Source organism: Fringilla coelebs (assembly GCF_963513975.1).
Source record: "Fringilla coelebs genome assembly, chromosome: 14".
In the NCBI taxonomy this organism is placed as follows: domain Eukaryota; kingdom Metazoa; phylum Chordata; class Aves; order Passeriformes; family Fringillidae; genus Fringilla; species Fringilla coelebs.
Window position 1 is genome coordinate 6,458,480 of NC_140040.1, and position 18,062 is coordinate 6,476,541.

The following is an 18,062-nucleotide window of genomic DNA, read 5'->3' on the forward strand; positions in this document are numbered from 1 at the left end:
TTATGCCAGGCATTGGCCACTGTGCCCACACCCCTTAAACTGAGAGGACAGAAAATAGAGCTGTTAGATGGTTAAATCCTCTTGAATTCCACTCCTTTTGTACCAAGGCCAGGCTCTGTGCAGCTGCCCTGGAAGGAGCTCTCCTGACCAGGGCAGTGGGGATGCTGTGGCAGCTGAGAGGATGCCATGCTGCTCAAACACCTGCTGCCTTTGTACCTTGTGTTTCCAGCAATTAGCTGCTCCTTTATAAAGCACTTTGGGCTGGCAGCAGGCAGTCTGTCCGTGGCCACCACGCTGCTCTCCTGGAGGAGCCTGGAGGAAGCTGCAGATGCTCAGCTTCCCTCGGGGTCAGTGACCGGGAGTGCCTCCCGCGGGTACCCGAGGCCGTTCACTTTCTCAACTCAGGAAGAAAACAGCCCGGCAGGGTGGGGGCTGCTGGACAGCAGGGACCCCGCAGGAAATGTGCTCACCCTGCCCAGGGAGGATGAGGCATCTGAGGGAGGCTGGCACCTCGCCTCGCTCAGGGCATTGAGGCTGCCCCTGCAGCGCTGCCGAGTTCTCACCTGGCCTTCTCTCTCAGCCTTTTCTGGCAAAGAGGTTCAGGGGAGCTGTTGTGAGCCCCCTTTCTGAAATAACCCTGCTCTGTTTGGTTCTGGGGGTTGTTTTGGGGTTGGGAGGGCCCCAGCAGCACAGCAGAGGTGCAGGAGGACAGTGGCACACAGGGCAGGTGTGCACAAGGACTGGATGTGAGTCTGGGTCTCTGATGCTCCCCAAAGAGCAGCTGAGAGTTTGGGTGCATGGAAAGCTCTGCCTGAGTGGGATGGGGGCAAATCAGACTGTTCACCAACCCAGACAAGAGGCAAAAAGCATCCCAGGTCACGGAGCTTTCCAGGAGATGGGGGTTCACCTAGGGGTAGCAGGAAACACCCCCACCCCAGGAGTGTGCCTCAGTTTCCCCCCACTGTGTATAAAATCAGAGGAAGGAGGAGCAGTGAATGATGTAGGCACCTTTCAAACAGGGCTTTGCTGGGGAATTGCTGCAGGAACACTAAATAAGGAATATTTCTGCATGAATTAAAAAGGATGAAGTGGCTTGAGGCAGCATGTGAGGCTGCTCCCTTGACTTTATCCTCCTCCACTCTCCATCCCCCTCCAGCTTTTTCCACCCGCCCTGGTGTGTCCATGTCCTGAGTTAAAGCAGTCTTGGCAGGAGCAGCAAGCCCTGCAGCCCAAAGCCCTGCTGAGGGAGGAAGGCAGCGTGCAACATGACTGGTGTGAAGGAAACTATAGGAAGATTAGGAAATGTGTGATGAGTTTGATAAGTGGAGGAAGCAGGTCATGTCCTGCTTCGAGTGGGCTCTGCTGGGGGTATGAAAGCAGCCTCTGCCTCCGTCAAGAATCACTTGGTCTCCTCAGCTCTCTCTGCTCTGGCTGAGGATGTGCTGGGCTGGCAGGATGGTGCTGGGGACATTCAGCATCCTGCTGGGGCTTGTCCACGCAGCAGCAGCCTGCGAGTTTGGGCCCTTTCCCTACCGAGGCACGGGGATCGTCTGCAGGATGACCAAGCCCGCGGCGTTGCTGTGTAAGTGCCTGCTCCTGGGGCTGGCTTTGCCCCGGCTCTGCCAGGAATCTGGGACAGATCAGCCCAGGGAGGGGGTTTCGTGCTTCTCTGCCTCTTGTGCAAACACCTGCCTGGAGCACAGGTTAAAGCATGAGCAGGCAAAGGAGCTTGAAAACTGTTCTCATCCCCTTTCCCCAGCCCAAGGATTTAGCGCTGTTCCTTTGGGGCTTGGCATGATGAAAGAGCTTGAACAAATGTGGGCTTGATTTCTCTCCTCATTGCAATCTCATCTCTTGGGGTCGGTATGCAGAAGGGGGAAACAGGTTCTCACCTGCTGTGGGCTGATTTGGAAGGATTTGGGACCTTTGCAGGCGGGGGAAGAACTTAATTCTTCTGTGAGGGTGGGAACATCTCTGTCCTGTCCCATCTGACAGTGGTGCATGCAGAGAAAGATGTGTTCATGCTGGGCTGAACCAACAGAGGGTATTTCTGGAAGGGAAAATCCTGTACAAGCATGTGCTTGAGGCTGAGGCTGAAATGGGCTGTGTAACATTAGGGAAATGGGCACAGAGACTTCTTCAGAATTTTTTCTTTGTAGACCCCAGAGCTGACTGCAATACAAGTAAGCAGAAAGCACTGGGGTAAAGTCAGTAGCTTGCGTGGTGTAGGGATGAGCACAGCCTTTCCAAAATCTGCTCCTGAGGTGAGTGCAAGCTGGCCACGACTCCCTGGGACAGCTCCCACTGGGGGCTGTTGAGCCACACACGCTGCTGTCCCTTGCTGCCATCAGCTGTCACAGTTCGGGATTTTTAATTTTTAAAATTTACTCTGAAACTGCTTCTAGTGCTTCCTGAATCCAACGCGAATGCCTCGGATAAAAGCCTTCTGTAGTGCTTTAATCCAGAGTCAGGTGTGGCTTTGCAGCCAGGACAGACTGCAGCCAGGACAGATTGCAGTTTGACATCTCTGCCCATTCCTTCCACCGACAGTGAACCGGGAAACAGCCCAGGTGATCCAGGCAGCCTTCAGAAACGCCCAGTTCCCAAACATCACCGGGGAAAGGTCCATGAGGCTCCTCGGCAGGGTGGCCTATGGGCTCAGCGGGTGAGTGTCTGTGTGTCTGTGCCAGGAGGGGATGGGGCACACAGGGGACCAGAAACTGCCCTTGGAGGCAGCTTTGATCCAGCAGCTCCTGGTGAAAGCAAAGCTCTGCAGTGGGGCAGACACAGTTTTGGATCCAAGCCTCCCAGACAGTTTGCATGTTAAGGTTTAGGCTGCTAATTTGTTATTTAGGAGTTATTTATTTTTCCTGCTGAGTGGGAAGGCAGCGTGTAGAGCTCATTTCTGACAATGGGGATGGGGTGTAGTGTCCTTGTGGGCTGGGGCACCTGTGGCCATCAATGACAGATAGTGCCCAAGGCACATTGAGTGGCAGAGGGGACCCATCCAGGCTGCCAGAGCCACCCCTGTCAGCAGGATGTGACTTGGCTGTGCTTTGTGACAAAGCAGGCTGGGTGTCACTGTGTTACTCACTTTTATTTGGGGACCACAAACCCAGTGGAGTACTCACAGAACAGACCTCCTGCCATGAGCATGGCTGCACAGAGCACTGCAATAAAACAGGGTTGCATTGTCCCATGTTTCCTTGTTTGAATCATTCCAAAACCTTGTATCCAAATATTGCACAGTGCGTCAAGGCTGAGCACAAGCATCACTGTCACTGTCCTTGTACCTGGCCCTGGGATTTGCAAAAGCTCCAGACTCTGGCACTGGCACTGGTCCCCAGAGATCCATTACTCAGGAACGAACCCCAAACAATCCCAGCAAACAGCTCTGGGCTGGGGGTCAAACTCTCTTTCTGTTGTTCCCAGCATCCAGGTCAATGACTTGTCCATCGAGAGGAGTGAGGTGGAGCTCAAGGAGGACAGTGCCATCCACATCTCCATCAGAAACATGACAGCCTTGTTCAAAGGGACCCTGACCTACGGCTACGCCGGCGCCTGGTTGTGAGTACGGGGCTGGAGCTGCCCAGCTCCCCTCCCATCCCTGCTGCTGATTTCCACTCCCTTCCCTGCTGCTGATTTTCACTCCCATCCCTGCTGCTGAGCTCCTCTCCCATCCCTGCTGCTGAGCTCCTCTCCCATCCCTGCTGCTGATTTCCACTCCCATCCCTGCTGTCCAGCTCCCCTCCCAGCCCCGCTGCTGCCCCTGGGACTGTAGCAAAGCACAAGTGGTGTTGCTCTGCTCCTTCTCTCTGGCCATGGCTGCATTGCTGACTGCCTGAGACAGGATTTTATACTCCAGCAGTGCCTCTCAGCCCCGTCTTGCTTTCTGCTTTTCTGTCCTCACCATGCACAACGAGACCAGATGGCCAAAGCACAGGAGTTGACTGAGTCTCTCTGCTTTGTTGCTCTGCAAACTCTGAGTGGATAAAAAGGGGGGGGGGTTAATGCTCCTAAGTGCCACTAAGGCAGCAGTTTGCAATGATTTGAAGCCAGAGTGGCTGGGATGGGCTGGGCTGTGCTGGGGTTGGCCCATTGCAGTGCAAGGACACGTGTGAGAGGTGTTGTAAAATCCACATTGTCAGGGAGAAGCTGCTCCTGGCTCAGGTTCCTAAATGTCCCCTCTTCTCCATTACAGCTTGCAGCTTTTTCATTCAGTTGATTTTGAAATTGAGTCTTCCATTGACCTCCAGCTAAATATCAATCTGAGTAAGTATGCTGCAATACCCAAACATTTTGCAATATCAATAAATTCCCTCCCCAGTCTGGTTTGTGGGTTTCATGTACTGCCCTGGATCATGTCAGGGGACAGCTGAGTCTCTGCTGGCAGGAGCCAGGGCAGCTGGCAGGTACCCAGATGAAGAAGGGTGTCTGGCAGACCAGTTCAGCTGGAGCTGTGAGCAGAAACCACCCAGGTGCAAAGTAGCCCCACCTGCCCCGACCTGGCAGGGTCTGGAATCTTCTGGAGGCATCCCCTGGGAGGTGTGGGGAGCCCTGGCTGCTGGCCCTCTGCAATGATGCCCTGCTCCAGCTCCAGGCCTGCACTGTCTGCAAAGTGCACTCTGCCTCCTCCTCTCAGTAACAAATCAGCTATATATATATTATTTTTTTCTTTTTCCTTTCATCCCATGCAGTGTGCCTAAAGGACCAAGTGGCTCCTGATGCTTCAGACTGCTACCTGACTTTCCACAAACTCACACTTCACCTCCAAGGAGACAAGCAGTGAGTCTGACCCCTTTCAACATTGAGATTTATTGTCCCCAATGAAGTGCAGACCTCACTGTGTTCCCTGTCTTGCACAGGCCTGGCTGGCTGAAGCAGCTCTTCACAGATTTCATCTCCTTCACTCTGAAGCTCGTCCTCAAGAGGGAGGTAAGATCAGCCTGTGGACTGAGGGAAGCTCTGTGCATGCCACACAATTTTTTTGCCACAAGACAGTAGCAGAGACATGTTAGTGCTCATGAAAAATAAGACAAATAAATTGAATCCTCAATAGAAAAGCAGCTTGGGCAAAGTGAGAGCTGTTGCTGACCCTGAGGCTGTCTAGGAACTCTGACCTCAATGAGGCTCAGCTCTGCTCTACAGTGCAAAATCCTACCCTTTCCCCTAATTTTTCCCCCTTCTTTTTCTTGTGTAGGTGTGCAAGGAAATAAATGCTGTTGCTCAGACGCTGACAAGTTTTATAATTGATTTAGCAGGTAAATATTCTTGTTTTTTCTGCTTTCTTTTTTTTATGTGCAGCTTTTAATGTTTGAGTGGTGGCCACATCCATCAAAAATGTCCTTCAAAAATGTGTATGGGATCCCAAACCCTCAGACAGCAGCAAAATAAATGTTATGTTTGGGTTTTTCTGCATCAGGTTGATCTTTTAGGATGATTACACAGATTCAAAGACGTATCAATTAATAAAGAGTTTCTCTCCAGTATGTACTGATCAGCTGTGCAGGATGCTGCAGGACCAGCAGAGCAGGAGCATGCACTGCGGTATTAGGCACGGGGCTGTACACCATCTGGAGATTTCCCCACTCCCAAATAGCAGGGAAAAGGAGAGCCATGTAAAACTGAGCATAATTATCCCAATTTCCCAGGGAAGAAGCAGAGTCATGGAGCTGTAGCAGGATCAGTGCTGGCATCCAAAGGATGTGCCACCCCTGTGTTCTTTCCTAACACCCCTGTCACCACCTTCACCAAGCCCCAAAGGGGACTGCCACAAGCCCTGTTTAAGGTCCTGTTCCTGGTGGAGGTTTTTGTGTTTTCCTGCAGCCAATTTTGTCCGGGACAAGGACATCGCTGTCGATATCTCCCTCGCATCAGACCCTGTCATAAAGGCCACGTACATAGAATCCCACCACAAGGTAGAGTACCCCAGGCTGCTCAGGCACCCAAGGTTTTCTGGCCATGCTGTGCTCTGGAGGGCTTGGAGGGGCTGGTTCTGTGGGGCTGTGCCGTGCTGGGCTGATGCCAACTCCCCGCTGTGTCCAGCCAGGCCTTTGCCTTGCCACGGAAATGCAGGCGTTGGCTTTTCTCCTGTCTGCCTGCTGCTTGTTGTGGCCAGCCCCTTTGTTTTCCTTTGCAGGGCACTGTCCTGTACAAGAACAACTCCAGCATGCTCAGTGACTCTGTTTTCTCCCCGTCGCTGCTGACCGAGTCCCGCATGCTCTACTTCTGGCTGGCCGAGCACAGCCTCAGCTCCCTGGCTGCTGCAGCCTTCCTGGATGGGCAGCTGGTGCTGAACCTCAGCGGGGAGAAACTGCAGGTCAGTCCCAGAGGGGAGCCCTCCTTACCCCATGCATCACATTTTGGGGAGAAAGTGAGCAATTCTCTGAATACTGTGTTTTGGTGAGAGCTGGTTTCTGCAGAGGGTGGGAATGTGCAGTCAGTCCCTTCATGTGGTCCTGGAGTCGGTGCCCTCTTATCAAGAGGGCAGAGTTATTCCCTGGGGGAATGCAGCAGCTGATAGGAAACTTGTTGGCTGAATTGGAGAGGGATGTGATTTTTCTGGGGGCTCACTGGGATGGAGAGAAGGGTGGGAGCTGGGGGGGAGCTCAGCCGTGTCCTGCTCTGGCCTGTCCAGCCTGCACCAGGAGCAACCACAACCTTTTGTTTTTCCACAATCTGTTTCTGGTTTGTTTCTGAAGGAGCTGTTTGAGATGGAAGACACAGAAGCTCAGAGGAAGGCAGTGCAGATGGTAACTTTTTGTCCTATTCAAAGCACTGCATGCCGAATGAGGAAATTTCAAATGGGTTCTGTTGCATTGTAACAACTTGGGTCCTTCCCTTGGCAATCTGGGTCTTGGGTGGGCCAGATGGAGAAAAAGAGGGGCTGATGGAGAAGCACTTGTGCTTTGCAAGGAGGATTTCTCCATCTTCCGTGCTGGCACAGTTTCCCTGAAACCTGGCTGAGTTACTGGGCTTGGGGGTGAACAGGAGGAGGAACTGGGGACTGCAAAAGGAATGCAGCTGTGTGAGAAGTTGGCATGAAGTTGGTATGGGACAAGCCTGACTCAATTTCTGCTCCTTACTCAACCAGATTTTCCAAGGCACCTCCTACAATGACTCTGTGGCCAAGGTGTGGAGCCTCAGCCAGCCCCAGATTTCCTTTCAGCCCGAAGGGACAATTGTGAGGTCCTCAGTAGCAGTGGAGGTCAGCATCCTCCTGGCAGGAGAGGAGCCCCTGGTGGCCCTGTACATGGAGAAGGTCAGTTCTGGTACCTCCTGGTGTGAAGACCTTGGGACAGGCTGTCTGTGTGAGGTGGTCAAAGCAGCTCTGAGGAGCCCCATTAACACTTCTCTGACACAGGGCAGTGCCACTGAGATGTTTTAGGAGAGAATGAAGGCACCACGGGAATGTATTTATTTGGAACTCTCCTTGTACCCAAGTTCTAGCTCAGGTCCACACTAAGGGTACAGCTGTGTCAGAAATGGACATGAAGCTCTGAGGAATGTGAAACTCAAAATATAACCTTTTTCTCTATGTGAGCCTGTGTGAAGGGTCCTGATTACACTGTGTTTCACCCCAAACTGCTTTGCAGGGAATCTAAGGAAGCAGAAAAAAGAAATGCCAACAGATTTCATGGCACTGTTAGCATCACAGGAGCGCAGTGTGTTTGTCCAGTCTTGTAGCTCTGGGCTGAGCCAGACACAGAACCAGCACAAATCCCTGCCTGAGGGTTGGGCACACTCAGTTTTAAAGGTTTAACCACAGCTGAGAATAATTCTCTCAGCAAATATCCCATGTTAGCAGGGTGTTAAAGGAAATATGCATGGCTGTTTCTTACGCCCCAAATGGTATCTTGGACATTTCAAGGATTGCAGAAGCACTGGACTAGAGGTGATCCCCAAAACTGTGTTTCCTAGCATGAGATCCTGGACTGCTGAAACCCTGGTTGAGGTCTGCAACTGCATCACAAAATGTTCCTCTTAAATGAATGTTTACATGCAGACAACAGGAAGACAATGAGCCTAAGTGGCCAGAATTCAGAAATTGCTTTCTTTTTAAAATTTGGTTTGCATGGGATGGATTACCCGTGGCAGCCCTGAGGCTGTTCTCTCTACATCCAGTCAGATGTTGAGATGGATGTCACTGGGAGACAACACCCTACAAAGCCAGTTCCACCTTTGTGCAGGATTTACAAAATAGCAAAAGTCCAGTGGATGAGCCAGCCTGCAGCTCCAGAGATGGGCTGTGGGCATGAGGGGGGAGTTTATTGCTTTCAAGTGGAGAAGGAAAGTGCTGGCCTCCTCTAGCAATACCTGGAGGTAAAGCCAGAAGGATGTTGAACTCTGGCTGCTAGAAAACAACCCAAAATATCCAAATGCAGCTCCTTGCTCTAAGGCTGTGCCTGAACCCTGCTGTTGTTCTCTCTGCAGGAAATCACGACCACCATCCAAGCTACCTATGCAGACAAGAAACTCATCTTGCAGCCTGTGGACTCCAGGTTGGTACTGTGCTCTCTTGAGAGCTGCCTCTTTTGGCCCATGTTTCAAAGCAGCACAAAAAGAGGATCTCTGCAGCACTTTGTGACTTTTCTTCCCCTTTTCCCCCCTCTCTTCACAGTGTAGAGATTAAAGTGTTTAAATGCACAGCTGATCCAAGTGGGGTAAGTCCTAAAAAAAGTACTCTCTAAGCCATTTGTGGCTAAACAATGTCTTTTAAAGCATTTTTAATGAATTTTCTGATTTTTAGGAGGACCCATCCGTACAAAGCTTCCTGCAGAATATGATCTTGGTTGCTGGCATTCCAGAAGTAACTTCAAGTGAGTTTTCATTTGGGGAAGTGCCAGCCTGCTCCATAAATTGTCTAACATCAGATCTCCTAAACCTGAGCACTGAAAAAAACACATCAATAACACTGACAACTGGGAAGTGATGGGTACCACATTTGTGGTTTGAAATTCTGTTGAAATCTGTTTGAAATTTCTGCTGGATACACTTGGGGAATGAGGAGCCCCGTGTAAGTGGCTGGGAGAAAGAAAACTCACTTTTCCTATCAGGCTGAAGGTTGTGGGACATTGAGGCACAGTTTGCTTTTGGCAACAGGCAGCAAGCCAGGATGGACATCCCTGTAACTGGATGGGTTTGCTGATTCCACAGGTATTGGATCAGCTCTGACTTCACTGATGAACAGCAAAAGGCTTGATCTCTTTGATATCATAAATCCTGAGATCATCACCAGAGAGGTAAGCAGAGCTCAGAACTTCCCAGCTCTCAAAGCCCTTTTGGGATTGTGGCAAGAACTAAAATAATATTTTCTGTTCTCTCCCCACTTTTTAGGGATATGTAATTGTACAGCTTGACTTTGGCTTCCCAAGTCATTTGCTTCTTAATTTTCTTGAGAAAAGTTTGTAGAGCTCATCCCTTCACAGAGGAGCACAGGAAATTGTGTACAACCAGAAAAATTGTGTCTGGACCAATTAAAAGATGAGCTGCTTTAAATTAGCTTTGGTTGAATTTTATTTCCTTTTCCTGAGAAATGCTCTAGGCTTTGTGCAACTGTGCTTCCATGGAGCCCTTCTTCTGCAAAGATTTTGAAGTCTGCACCTCAATCTACGCTATTTTTTCGGGATCCTTAAAGGGTTTGTGTTCTTAGGAGTCAGGGCTGGGCTCTTAAAGTGCACAGGCTTTGGGTTAGCAGTCTCAGGAGGCACCAGAAATGGGTTTTGCCACCTTTTGGCATCTCTGTTGTTACATCTTGGAAATACAGCACCTTTCATTCTCATCCTGGGTTTTACTTCCACCAAGAGCCTCCTGATTTAGACAGAATCCAGCAAGTCAAATGATATTACCAAACTCCAAGCAAGCTTAGAACCAGTAATGCTAACAGACCTGGATGTGGCTGAAAAGAGTAAATGGGATGTGAATTTGCAGTGCAGTACAATAACAGAGATCTCGTGCCCAGGGTAATTCCTTTACAGACCCTGATGGTTCAGTGGAGAGCTCCAAACTGACAATGGCCATGTTGTTGAGATAGTGACAGCAAAGATGAGAAAAGCATTGAAAATTACAAGGAAATGAATGAGATTATAAGAGAAAGTTAATGTGTCTAGTCGAGCATCAAGTTCCTTTTCCTTCCTACTACAGTGCAATAATTTATCTCAAGTGGCTCAATTATTTTCCTGTACCAGTTCATGCTTTTTTTTACAAGTCTTTTCACTTGGAGGAGATCTTGGGTGATAAATCCAACACATGTAAAGGTGATCACATTACCAAAGGTAGAGATGATGTTCTTTTCCACCACAGAGCAATATAAAAGCTTTAAACTTTGTCCCAGAAAGAGGCTGGTAGGAGGATGAGCTCCATTTCCTGAGCTCCTTGGGCATGGAGGTTGCTCCCTCTGCATCACCATGGATGTAAGCCAGGTCCCTCTGACCTGCTTCTCTCTCACCCACAGCACCAGAAGCCCTTCCTTGTTCTGGGTGCCTGCTGGGCTGTCATCCCTTCAGTGGTCCTAGTGCCCAGGCTGGTGGGGAGGAGGCTGGAGGGGCCTCAGGGGCTCCATGGCAGGCAAGGAAGGTGGGAGCCAGCTGTGTGTCCTGGGAGCCAGCTGTGTGTCCTGGGAGCCAGCTGTGTGTCCTGGGAGCCAGCTGTGTCCCTGAGCCAGCAGGAGCCGAGGGGCACGAAGGGAGTGATGCTGTGGTGTGACTGTGCCCTGGAAGAAGCCCTGGGCTAGTGGGCAGTTTCCTACCTCCCTTCTCGCCCTGTTCCCATCACTGCCAGCTGTTTCAGTCCCAGCCAAAGGCTTGTCCATGTTCCCTCCTGCTCTAAGGCCACCAGCGCTCAGGTGACATTTTCACTCCCTGTACAGCAATGTGTGCTGAGGACTGTGGGGACCTGGCCTCCATCAAGCCACAGCCCTTAAATGACATCCCACAGGAGAGGTGAGCATTCATAACAAGGAAATGGCAGGAGAAAAACACCCTTTTTCTGCCGTGGAGGTGCCTGGCCCCACTGGGGCTGCTCAGTGGGGCCTGGCCCGGGCTGCCCTTCCCTGGGGACAAAGGAGGGCAGGGGAGCTGGGGAAGGCTCTGGAACAGAAGTTTGATGAGGAACAGCTGATGGAAACGGGAGGATTCGGCTGGAGAAAAAGAGGCTCAGGGAGAACCTTGGCACTCTACAAGTCCCTGTAAGGAGGCTGGAGCCAGCTGGGGCTCTGTCTGTCTTTTCTCCCAGGTAGCAAGTGACAGAAGAAGAGCAAACTGCTTCAAGTTACAACAAGCGAGATTTAGGTGGCTATCAGGGAACATGCCTTCACCAGAAGCGGGGACAGGCTGCGCAGGGTGGAGGTGAAATCCTCACGCCCGGCGCTGTTCAAAGGTGCGCGGGTGCGGCGCCTGGGTACCCGGCTTAGCGGGGACCACAGCAGCGCTCACTCACTGAACTCGCTGATGTGAGAGGTCTTTTCTCTTAGAGATCCCAACTAAATTATTCCAGGAGGGAGCAGCGAACATCCGCTGCCTCCCGGGGGATCCCGAGCTGCCTCTCCGCCATCCGGGGGCCGGGCCCTCCTCCCCAGCCCGGCTCGGCAGCCCCACGTGCTTTCCCGGCAGAGCCGCTCCGCCGCCGCTTTCGATTTCGAGCGCCGCCGCTGTCCCGGGCTGTCCCGGGCTCCGCCGCTGTCCCGGGCTGCCCGCGGGGACGCAGGTGAGCGCTCCGGGGGAGCGGGGACATCGCGCCGGGCACCCCGGGGAGGGACGGGGCGAGGAGGCGTCGTGCTGGGAACCCCACGAGGGTTGGGGCTGGAGGTCTGGCTCTGCCCCCCCAGCCCTGAGATGTTCATGTCTTGTGCGAAAAGCCGGGATAGAGAGCGGGATGTGAACGCTGGAAAAAACCTCCAAGGTCTTGGAGTCCGAGCTTCAGCCGAGCCGGTGGCTTGTGCTCCCAGGAGCAAGGTGGGCCAGGAGGTGGCAAAGTGCGGCAGAGCCTGGCAGGTGTCCCCGGGCCGCCTCCACCCAGCCCCGGTTCTGCCGAGCTTTCCCCACTCGCTGTGCCATGCCCGGGGCAGGCCAGCCGGTCAGTGTTTCTGTCCGGAGACACGGGTGCTGCTGGATCTGGGTGTTTCTTTCCCCTGGTAAGTGAATTATGGCACAGCACAGTTTGCCATCTTGCCTTCTCTGGGTTTCGGCTGCAGGCTCCCTCTGGTTTTCCAATGCACCTTCCCTGGCCTTCAGAGAAATAATATTAACATTTCATTGTTGCAGCCCATCCGATTAGATCTGGAGATCTCTGCACACACAGCTCTATTATCTAGACATGGGATCTTTTATTTAATCATTCACATCTACTACATTATCACTTAAACCTTGTCTTTATTCCAAAGGAAAAGCAGCTTGTTTTTTCCTCTTACATATAAAGGAAGAGGTAATTTAATATTTCTCCGTGTACCAGAATAATCAGATTTATGCATGAAAATAGAAATACTCCCATTGAAAATGCCTTAACCAAAACCAAGTCAGAATTTACTCCACTAACTGTTAACTCCAGCAACTACTGTTGCTTGCCCTGGGTACCATTTCTTTGGACTACTCTTCAAATGCTTTACCTAAATTATCGCCTAGCTATAGATTTTAGGCTATAGATTTTTAGATTTTTGCTAATTTCTCAGTTTTTACTGCAGATACATTTCAGTTGGGGGATTCCCAACTGGTTTTACTTTCATTTTGCTCAGTCTTTCGTTCGTTAGGTCCCGAAAGGCAGGAAGGACTTTGTGCCTGGGGACAGTGGTGAGTTAGCACGTGGGGAAATCAAGGCTCTGGATATTGTCCTCCAGCTTTGTGGTCTGGTGACCCCACACTGGTTTTGGTGCTGGTGCTCTGTTTCTGGGCTTCTGGTGAGTGCTCTGTGCCCTCAGAGCAGGCAAGAAGTTGGTAGATTTGCAACAGGGAGTTTCACATTTCAGTTTATTTTTTTTTGTGGCTGGGGGCAGCGCAAATGCCAAGTTGAGGAGGTTAAGTTCTGCAAAGTTTGCTAAAGAGGGTTTTGCATTTGAAGGGTAAGAATCGAGGCTCAAAAGTTTCCTGGCTTTTCTTGGGAGGTTTTTGTGCTTCATTTTGGGATCAGAGGTATTTTATTGAAGGTGACTGCCAGTCATTCTTGAGCAGAGCAGTAGTACAGGAGCTGTGCAGAGTGGCTGAGCTTTCATTCAACTTTTCACTGTTGCTTATCTTGAATATGAGTCTTTCATTGACGTGTATGAGTCTGCTCTTTGCCTGAATGGCTTTCAGTCTTCATTGGCATTAAGTGCTGGTTTTATTCATTCATGTATGCATTTAGTAAGGCTTTATTAAGTCTGTTGTTGTCTGTTGATTGGATGGTGACTGCTTTCCTCTTCCCTTTCCCCATGGGAGGGGTGGATTGACACCAACTACTGCCAGGTGCAGAGGAGGTGAAATTTCCCTTTACCCTTTTTGCTGAGAGGTGGGGAGCTGGCACTGGGAGCTTTTTCAACCCCCTACACTTGAAACTCTTTTGTAGAGCTGTGCTGTCTCAGAGGATTAGCTTTTCACAGTTTTTCTGGTGCAACTGACTGCCTGACTTGAGCAAGGTGCTGCTGCTTCTGCATCAGCTCCCACAGAGGGGCTGACAGCAGCAGGGTGGCATAGCCCAGTCACAGCAGGCAGTGACACCAGGAAAGCTGTGATTCCACAAACTGATCCTCTAAAGCTGTCTTCACTTGCATCCTAGGGCACAGGGCTCAGTCCTGCATTTTCATGAGACCAGGAGTGAATCCTCAAATGTCGAAACTGTAGTGGCTGCTGGTTTGAGAAGAGACAAAAAGCATCAGAGCTGAGCCTTGGATCAAAGGCAGAGCTCCTAGATTTGTGACCCACGTAATTGCCATGGCCTGGCATGTCTGCATCGAGCTCTGTTGTCGTTATCCCCAGGCATTTGTACCAAGTGAGGCATGTCCCAGGTGTTGGGGTGAGCCTGTGTTCTGAGACTGCCTCCAGCAGATCAATTCTCTCTCAGAATATGGAGGAGAAGCCACCTTTGCACTTGACAACTGGAAGGAGACTGATTCCACAACAATGCAGGTAGGAGGCTTTGTGGGAAGGAAGAGGGAATGGAGGTGGCGTTGTCAGCAAAGCAGAAATGGGTTGTTCATCCCCACAAAATGAGCAGCAAGAGCAGTGGCCTGAGCCCTCTGTGCAGGGGGTTCTTGCACAAACTTGGGAACTGAGGTACAGCTGAACAAGTAAAGCAAAAGCTGCACACACAAAGAAGGCAAAACAAGGAATTCAATCACAGCTTCTCATGGGCAAGCAGGTGTTCTGCCATCTCCAGGAAAGCAGGGCTCTATCACACGTAATGCAGATCTGGGAGACAAACATCCTCGCTCTAACTCCCTGCCTTCCTCCTTCTTATCCTTAGCTTTATGTCCTGAGCATGGTGCCATATGGCCAGGTGAAGTCAGCTGTGCTGCCTGTGCTCCCTCCCAGCTCCTTGTGCATCCCCAACCTATTTTTTGGTAGGGAGGCATCAGCTGTATGAGAAGCAGAAAACCTTGCCACTGTGTGACCACTCTTGAGCAATAACAAAAACATCCCTGACCTCCCTAGAGGTCCTGGTAGTTGTAAGAGATGTCTGGGGTATTTGGCAGATGCCACTGCAGCAATACAGATGTTAACAGCTCCTTGGCTGGTGCCAGAGAGACTGGCCCTGTCCTTCAGTGCCTTCTGTCAGGCACTGTGCTGGCAGACAAGGACTGGCCATCCTTGCACCCTCATGACTGGGCTCAGATCTCTACTCTAAACTCAGAAGTCAACGTAAGAAATTCTGGCTTAGTCCAAGGGGTAGAAGAACAGATCAAGCCACGCAGGGCTGTGTGGGTGAACCCCTCTTGCTCCCGTGCCCACTGCTGCCCTCTGTCCGATCCCTCTAGCCCCCACTGCAGCACGATGACCTGGACCTGGCAGCAGCTGTGGCCAGAGCCCGTCCCCAGCTGGTGGAGTTCCTCACCCAGTGCCCCGAGTGGCTGCTCTGCACCGCCCAGCGCCTGCTGCCCCAGGCAGCCCTGAGCAGCCTGGGCACCGTCACCAGCCCCAGGGAAAAAACCTCAGTGCTCCTCGACCTGCTGGAGGGGGCTGGTCCTGCTGCCTGGAAGCACTTTGCACAGTCTGTCTGCATGGAGTATGACCTGCCCCTGGATCTGGAGGTGGTGCTCATGAGCTCTGCAGGAGAAGGTAAGAGAGGTCAGGCCAGTTTCCCCTGAGCAAACACAGCCAATGCCTTGGTCACCCAGCACCCAGTCTAGGCAGTGGGGCCACCAGTGCCCTCAGTTGCATGGCCTTGTTTTCCTTGGAAGCACAACTTCTGGCTTAGAAATGTAATTTCAGGTAAAAACCCCCTGACATTAACAGATTTAAGCAATAAAATTTGTACGCCCCCACCTCCAATAAAGCTGAAATGCAACTTTTGGATGGATTCATTTGAAGGACAAAATACTCCAATCTTTTTGTTCTGTGGACTTTTTAATTGTTATTTTTAAAAAGTTTTCCTGATCCAGAAAGGGAAGGAACACAGAAGTCATAGAATTACCACACAAAGCCACTTCTCCATATTCCTCGTTAGCAGAGGCAGTGGCTCTAGAGAAAACGAGGAGATCTCTGAGGACCAGGATCTGTTAGTGTGTGTCATCCTGCAGGCCACACAGACTGTGCACAGCCTCTGCCTTGGGAGGGCCTGTGGGACCAGATAAGCTGTGCCTCCCCTTTAGTGGGTTGCTTTGTCTGCTGATTAATTCTTCTCTTCTGCAGGAAGTGTTACAGGATGAGTCCTTCTCAACGGTACTTTCACATTCTGCTTGTGGTAACTCACATGGGTTGCATCAGTTGGGTGGATGCAACCCCTTTTTAACCAAGCAGCTATTTTGGCTGAGATGGAAGAGGGCAAAGACCACACAACCATCAGGGGATGTGGATTGGTGGGGGATTTCTCTCAGGACTGAAGCTGAAACAGTTTTCAGTCTTTTGATACTGTGACATACCATAAAAGATGTTTCTTAAGGAGCTGGCTTATACTGGTCTAACTTTTGTAGTAACAGCTGAGCATCACTAATCCTTCTGAAGGTGAACTGCTTCTGGTTCTGCTGAGGGGGTTTTGTGGCAGCTTTAAGCTATGCAGTGAGCCAGAAAAGGCCCTTGAGTGGGCTGCCAACTCAGCCAGGGGTTTATTAACAGAAAACCCTTCTTTGTAGGGAAAGTGGGGCTTCCCTTTTGGGCCACAGTGTGGTTTTAGATCAGCCAGGGCTGCCCATACCCCCAGTTTGTTTGTATCAGAGACTAAAGTTGTTTTTCTCCTGCCTTCAAAGTGAAACTAACTGTACTGTAGAGTAATCTGGAAGGAGAAGATCAGATGGAGACTCTTGAACCTGGATGTTTGCATCCCTTTTACTGAGCCTTGGTTTGTGCCACTGTCTGTGTTGCAAGATGCTTGTCCTTTGTCTCTGCCCAGCTGCACTCCAAATTTCGAGAGCAGGATGCTCACATTAACCATAATTAATTTCCCATTCAACTCCTGTAGGTAACTTCAGCCAGACAGAAGACTCAGGCACAGACACGAGAGCCCAGTCATCTGTGCCAAAAGGTAAGGCTGGCACACACCCCGGGCACTGTGCTCTTGGAGTTTTTCTTCTCTGCTCATGGCCTGGGCAGGGCTCCAAATGTCCCAGGTATTGCCCCTCAGCACTGGCAAGGTGTGGAGCAGCCACTGCAGCCCGACATTTCATTGTTCTGTTCTCGGTGCTTCACACCTGAACCTCCCCTGATTTTGTTTTCTCTCCCTGAATTTCAGAAGAGCCTTGCTGGCCCCCTGCTAAGGAACTCACTGCTTTTAGTTTCTCTGCAGGAATCTCCCACCCACTCTACAAAACCCATGCTTTTTGCACTTATCCTGTGGGCAGCTCATTGTGGGGTGGGAGAAGTTGGTTTGGCTTTTAAAGGAAGAGCAGAAAAACTATTCAGGTGTTGATAGAGCAGAAACCACTCCAGAGCTGTCAGAATAGGAGCTTCAGAGAGCAGATAGCAGGGTTTCTTCAGGGGTGCATTTGGAACTGAGACTTTCCCAGCTGGTGCAGGTCATGAAGAGACACTTTTGCCACTGCTTTACACTCAGAGACTTCTGAATCACAGCCCTGCAGATGTCACAGGACTGTCCTGGGTATCATGTGCAGGTTTAAGATGTTGAAAAAGAGAAGAAAAAAGTGACCTTTGTTCTGCATTCAGACTGCTGCCCGCTGCTGTGTGTCCTAGTGAGTCCATCTCACCAGTTGCTGGTGGAATGGAAATTTGAAAATAGTGCTGAAAGTTACTGAGACCAGTTAAGAAAGACACTTGCCTCTCTCAGCTCTGTCCATTTTTTCCATCTGACAGTCCACCATGAGAAAAAGGGAAATGAACCACCAGAAACTGCCCTGGGAATCTGTGGGCCCTGCATTCCCCTGACACAGATATTCCCTGCCACGTTCCCCAGGACATCACAGCAGTTCCTCTGTTCCAAGCGAGGCAGGTGCCTCATCCAGCCTGCAAAAAAGACTCACCAGTGAGGTGCTTGTGGCCCAGCTCAGGAGAAGCAATTCTGTAATCTCAGCCTGAGTTTACAAATAGTTTTGTCTGTCCAGTTTTTTCTCTTCAGCTCCCAGATGCTTTTCTGGAGAGTCTTGCCCAGCTTTACCATGCTGCCATTCACAATGTTCTTTTGACATGGCTCTGACCCTTCCATTTCCAGGCTCTGCTCGCCGTCGCCGCTGCAGCAGCTCTGGGAGTGACAAAGATGCCAAGCAGCGACGACTGGGTATGTGGATATTCCAGAAGCTGTGCTGGGCTTCCCTCTCAGGAAAGGACCTATTTAACATCCCTGCAGAAACACCCAGGAAATCAACTTCCAGCGTTAAGAGGCCAGCATGGGTGAAGAGGGAGCTGGTGAATAGGGAATAATATGCATAATACACGGATACCTAGTTCTCATTGAGAGATAGTGAGATTTAGTTTTCATATAAAGCTGTC

General features: G+C 50.8%; 2 protein-coding genes across 2 annotated transcripts in view; both read left to right on the forward strand.

The window, feature by feature from the left end:
* Window positions 1-1,437: 1,437 nt before the first annotated feature.
* CETP (cholesteryl ester transfer protein) lies at window positions 1,438-9,456 on the forward strand (the record flags this gene model as incomplete). Its single annotated transcript, XM_084214951.1, has 16 exons — window positions 1,438-1,582; window positions 2,551-2,665; window positions 3,433-3,567; window positions 4,202-4,272; window positions 4,698-4,785; window positions 4,866-4,935; window positions 5,201-5,261; window positions 5,827-5,918; window positions 6,140-6,319; window positions 6,702-6,752; window positions 7,094-7,261; window positions 8,434-8,501; window positions 8,621-8,663; window positions 8,750-8,819; window positions 9,157-9,242; window positions 9,337-9,456. 16 exons carry the CDS (start codon window positions 1,438-1,440, stop codon window positions 9,409-9,411), a joined length of 1,518 nt encoding a protein of 505 aa, XP_084071077.1. The 3' UTR covers window positions 9,412-9,456.
* Window positions 9,457-10,869: 1,413 nt separating this feature from the next.
* The window catches only part of NLRC5 (NLR family CARD domain containing 5), a gene marked incomplete at its 5' end in the record, with an annotated part of 34,608 nt that continues 27,415 nt past the window's right edge, over window positions 10,870-18,062 (forward strand). The window contains 11 exon segments of the mRNA XM_084214969.1: window positions 10,870-10,940; window positions 11,318-11,449; window positions 11,576-12,072; window positions 14,029-14,093; window positions 14,431-14,527; window positions 14,758-14,825; window positions 14,942-15,242; window positions 16,582-16,665; window positions 16,668-16,735; window positions 16,737-16,779; window positions 17,785-17,850. Of these exon segments, the coding sequence (XP_084071095.1) occupies window positions 10,870-10,940; window positions 11,318-11,449; window positions 11,576-12,072; window positions 14,029-14,093; window positions 14,431-14,527; window positions 14,758-14,825; window positions 14,942-15,242; window positions 16,582-16,665; window positions 16,668-16,735; window positions 16,737-16,779; window positions 17,785-17,850 (1,492 nt within the window).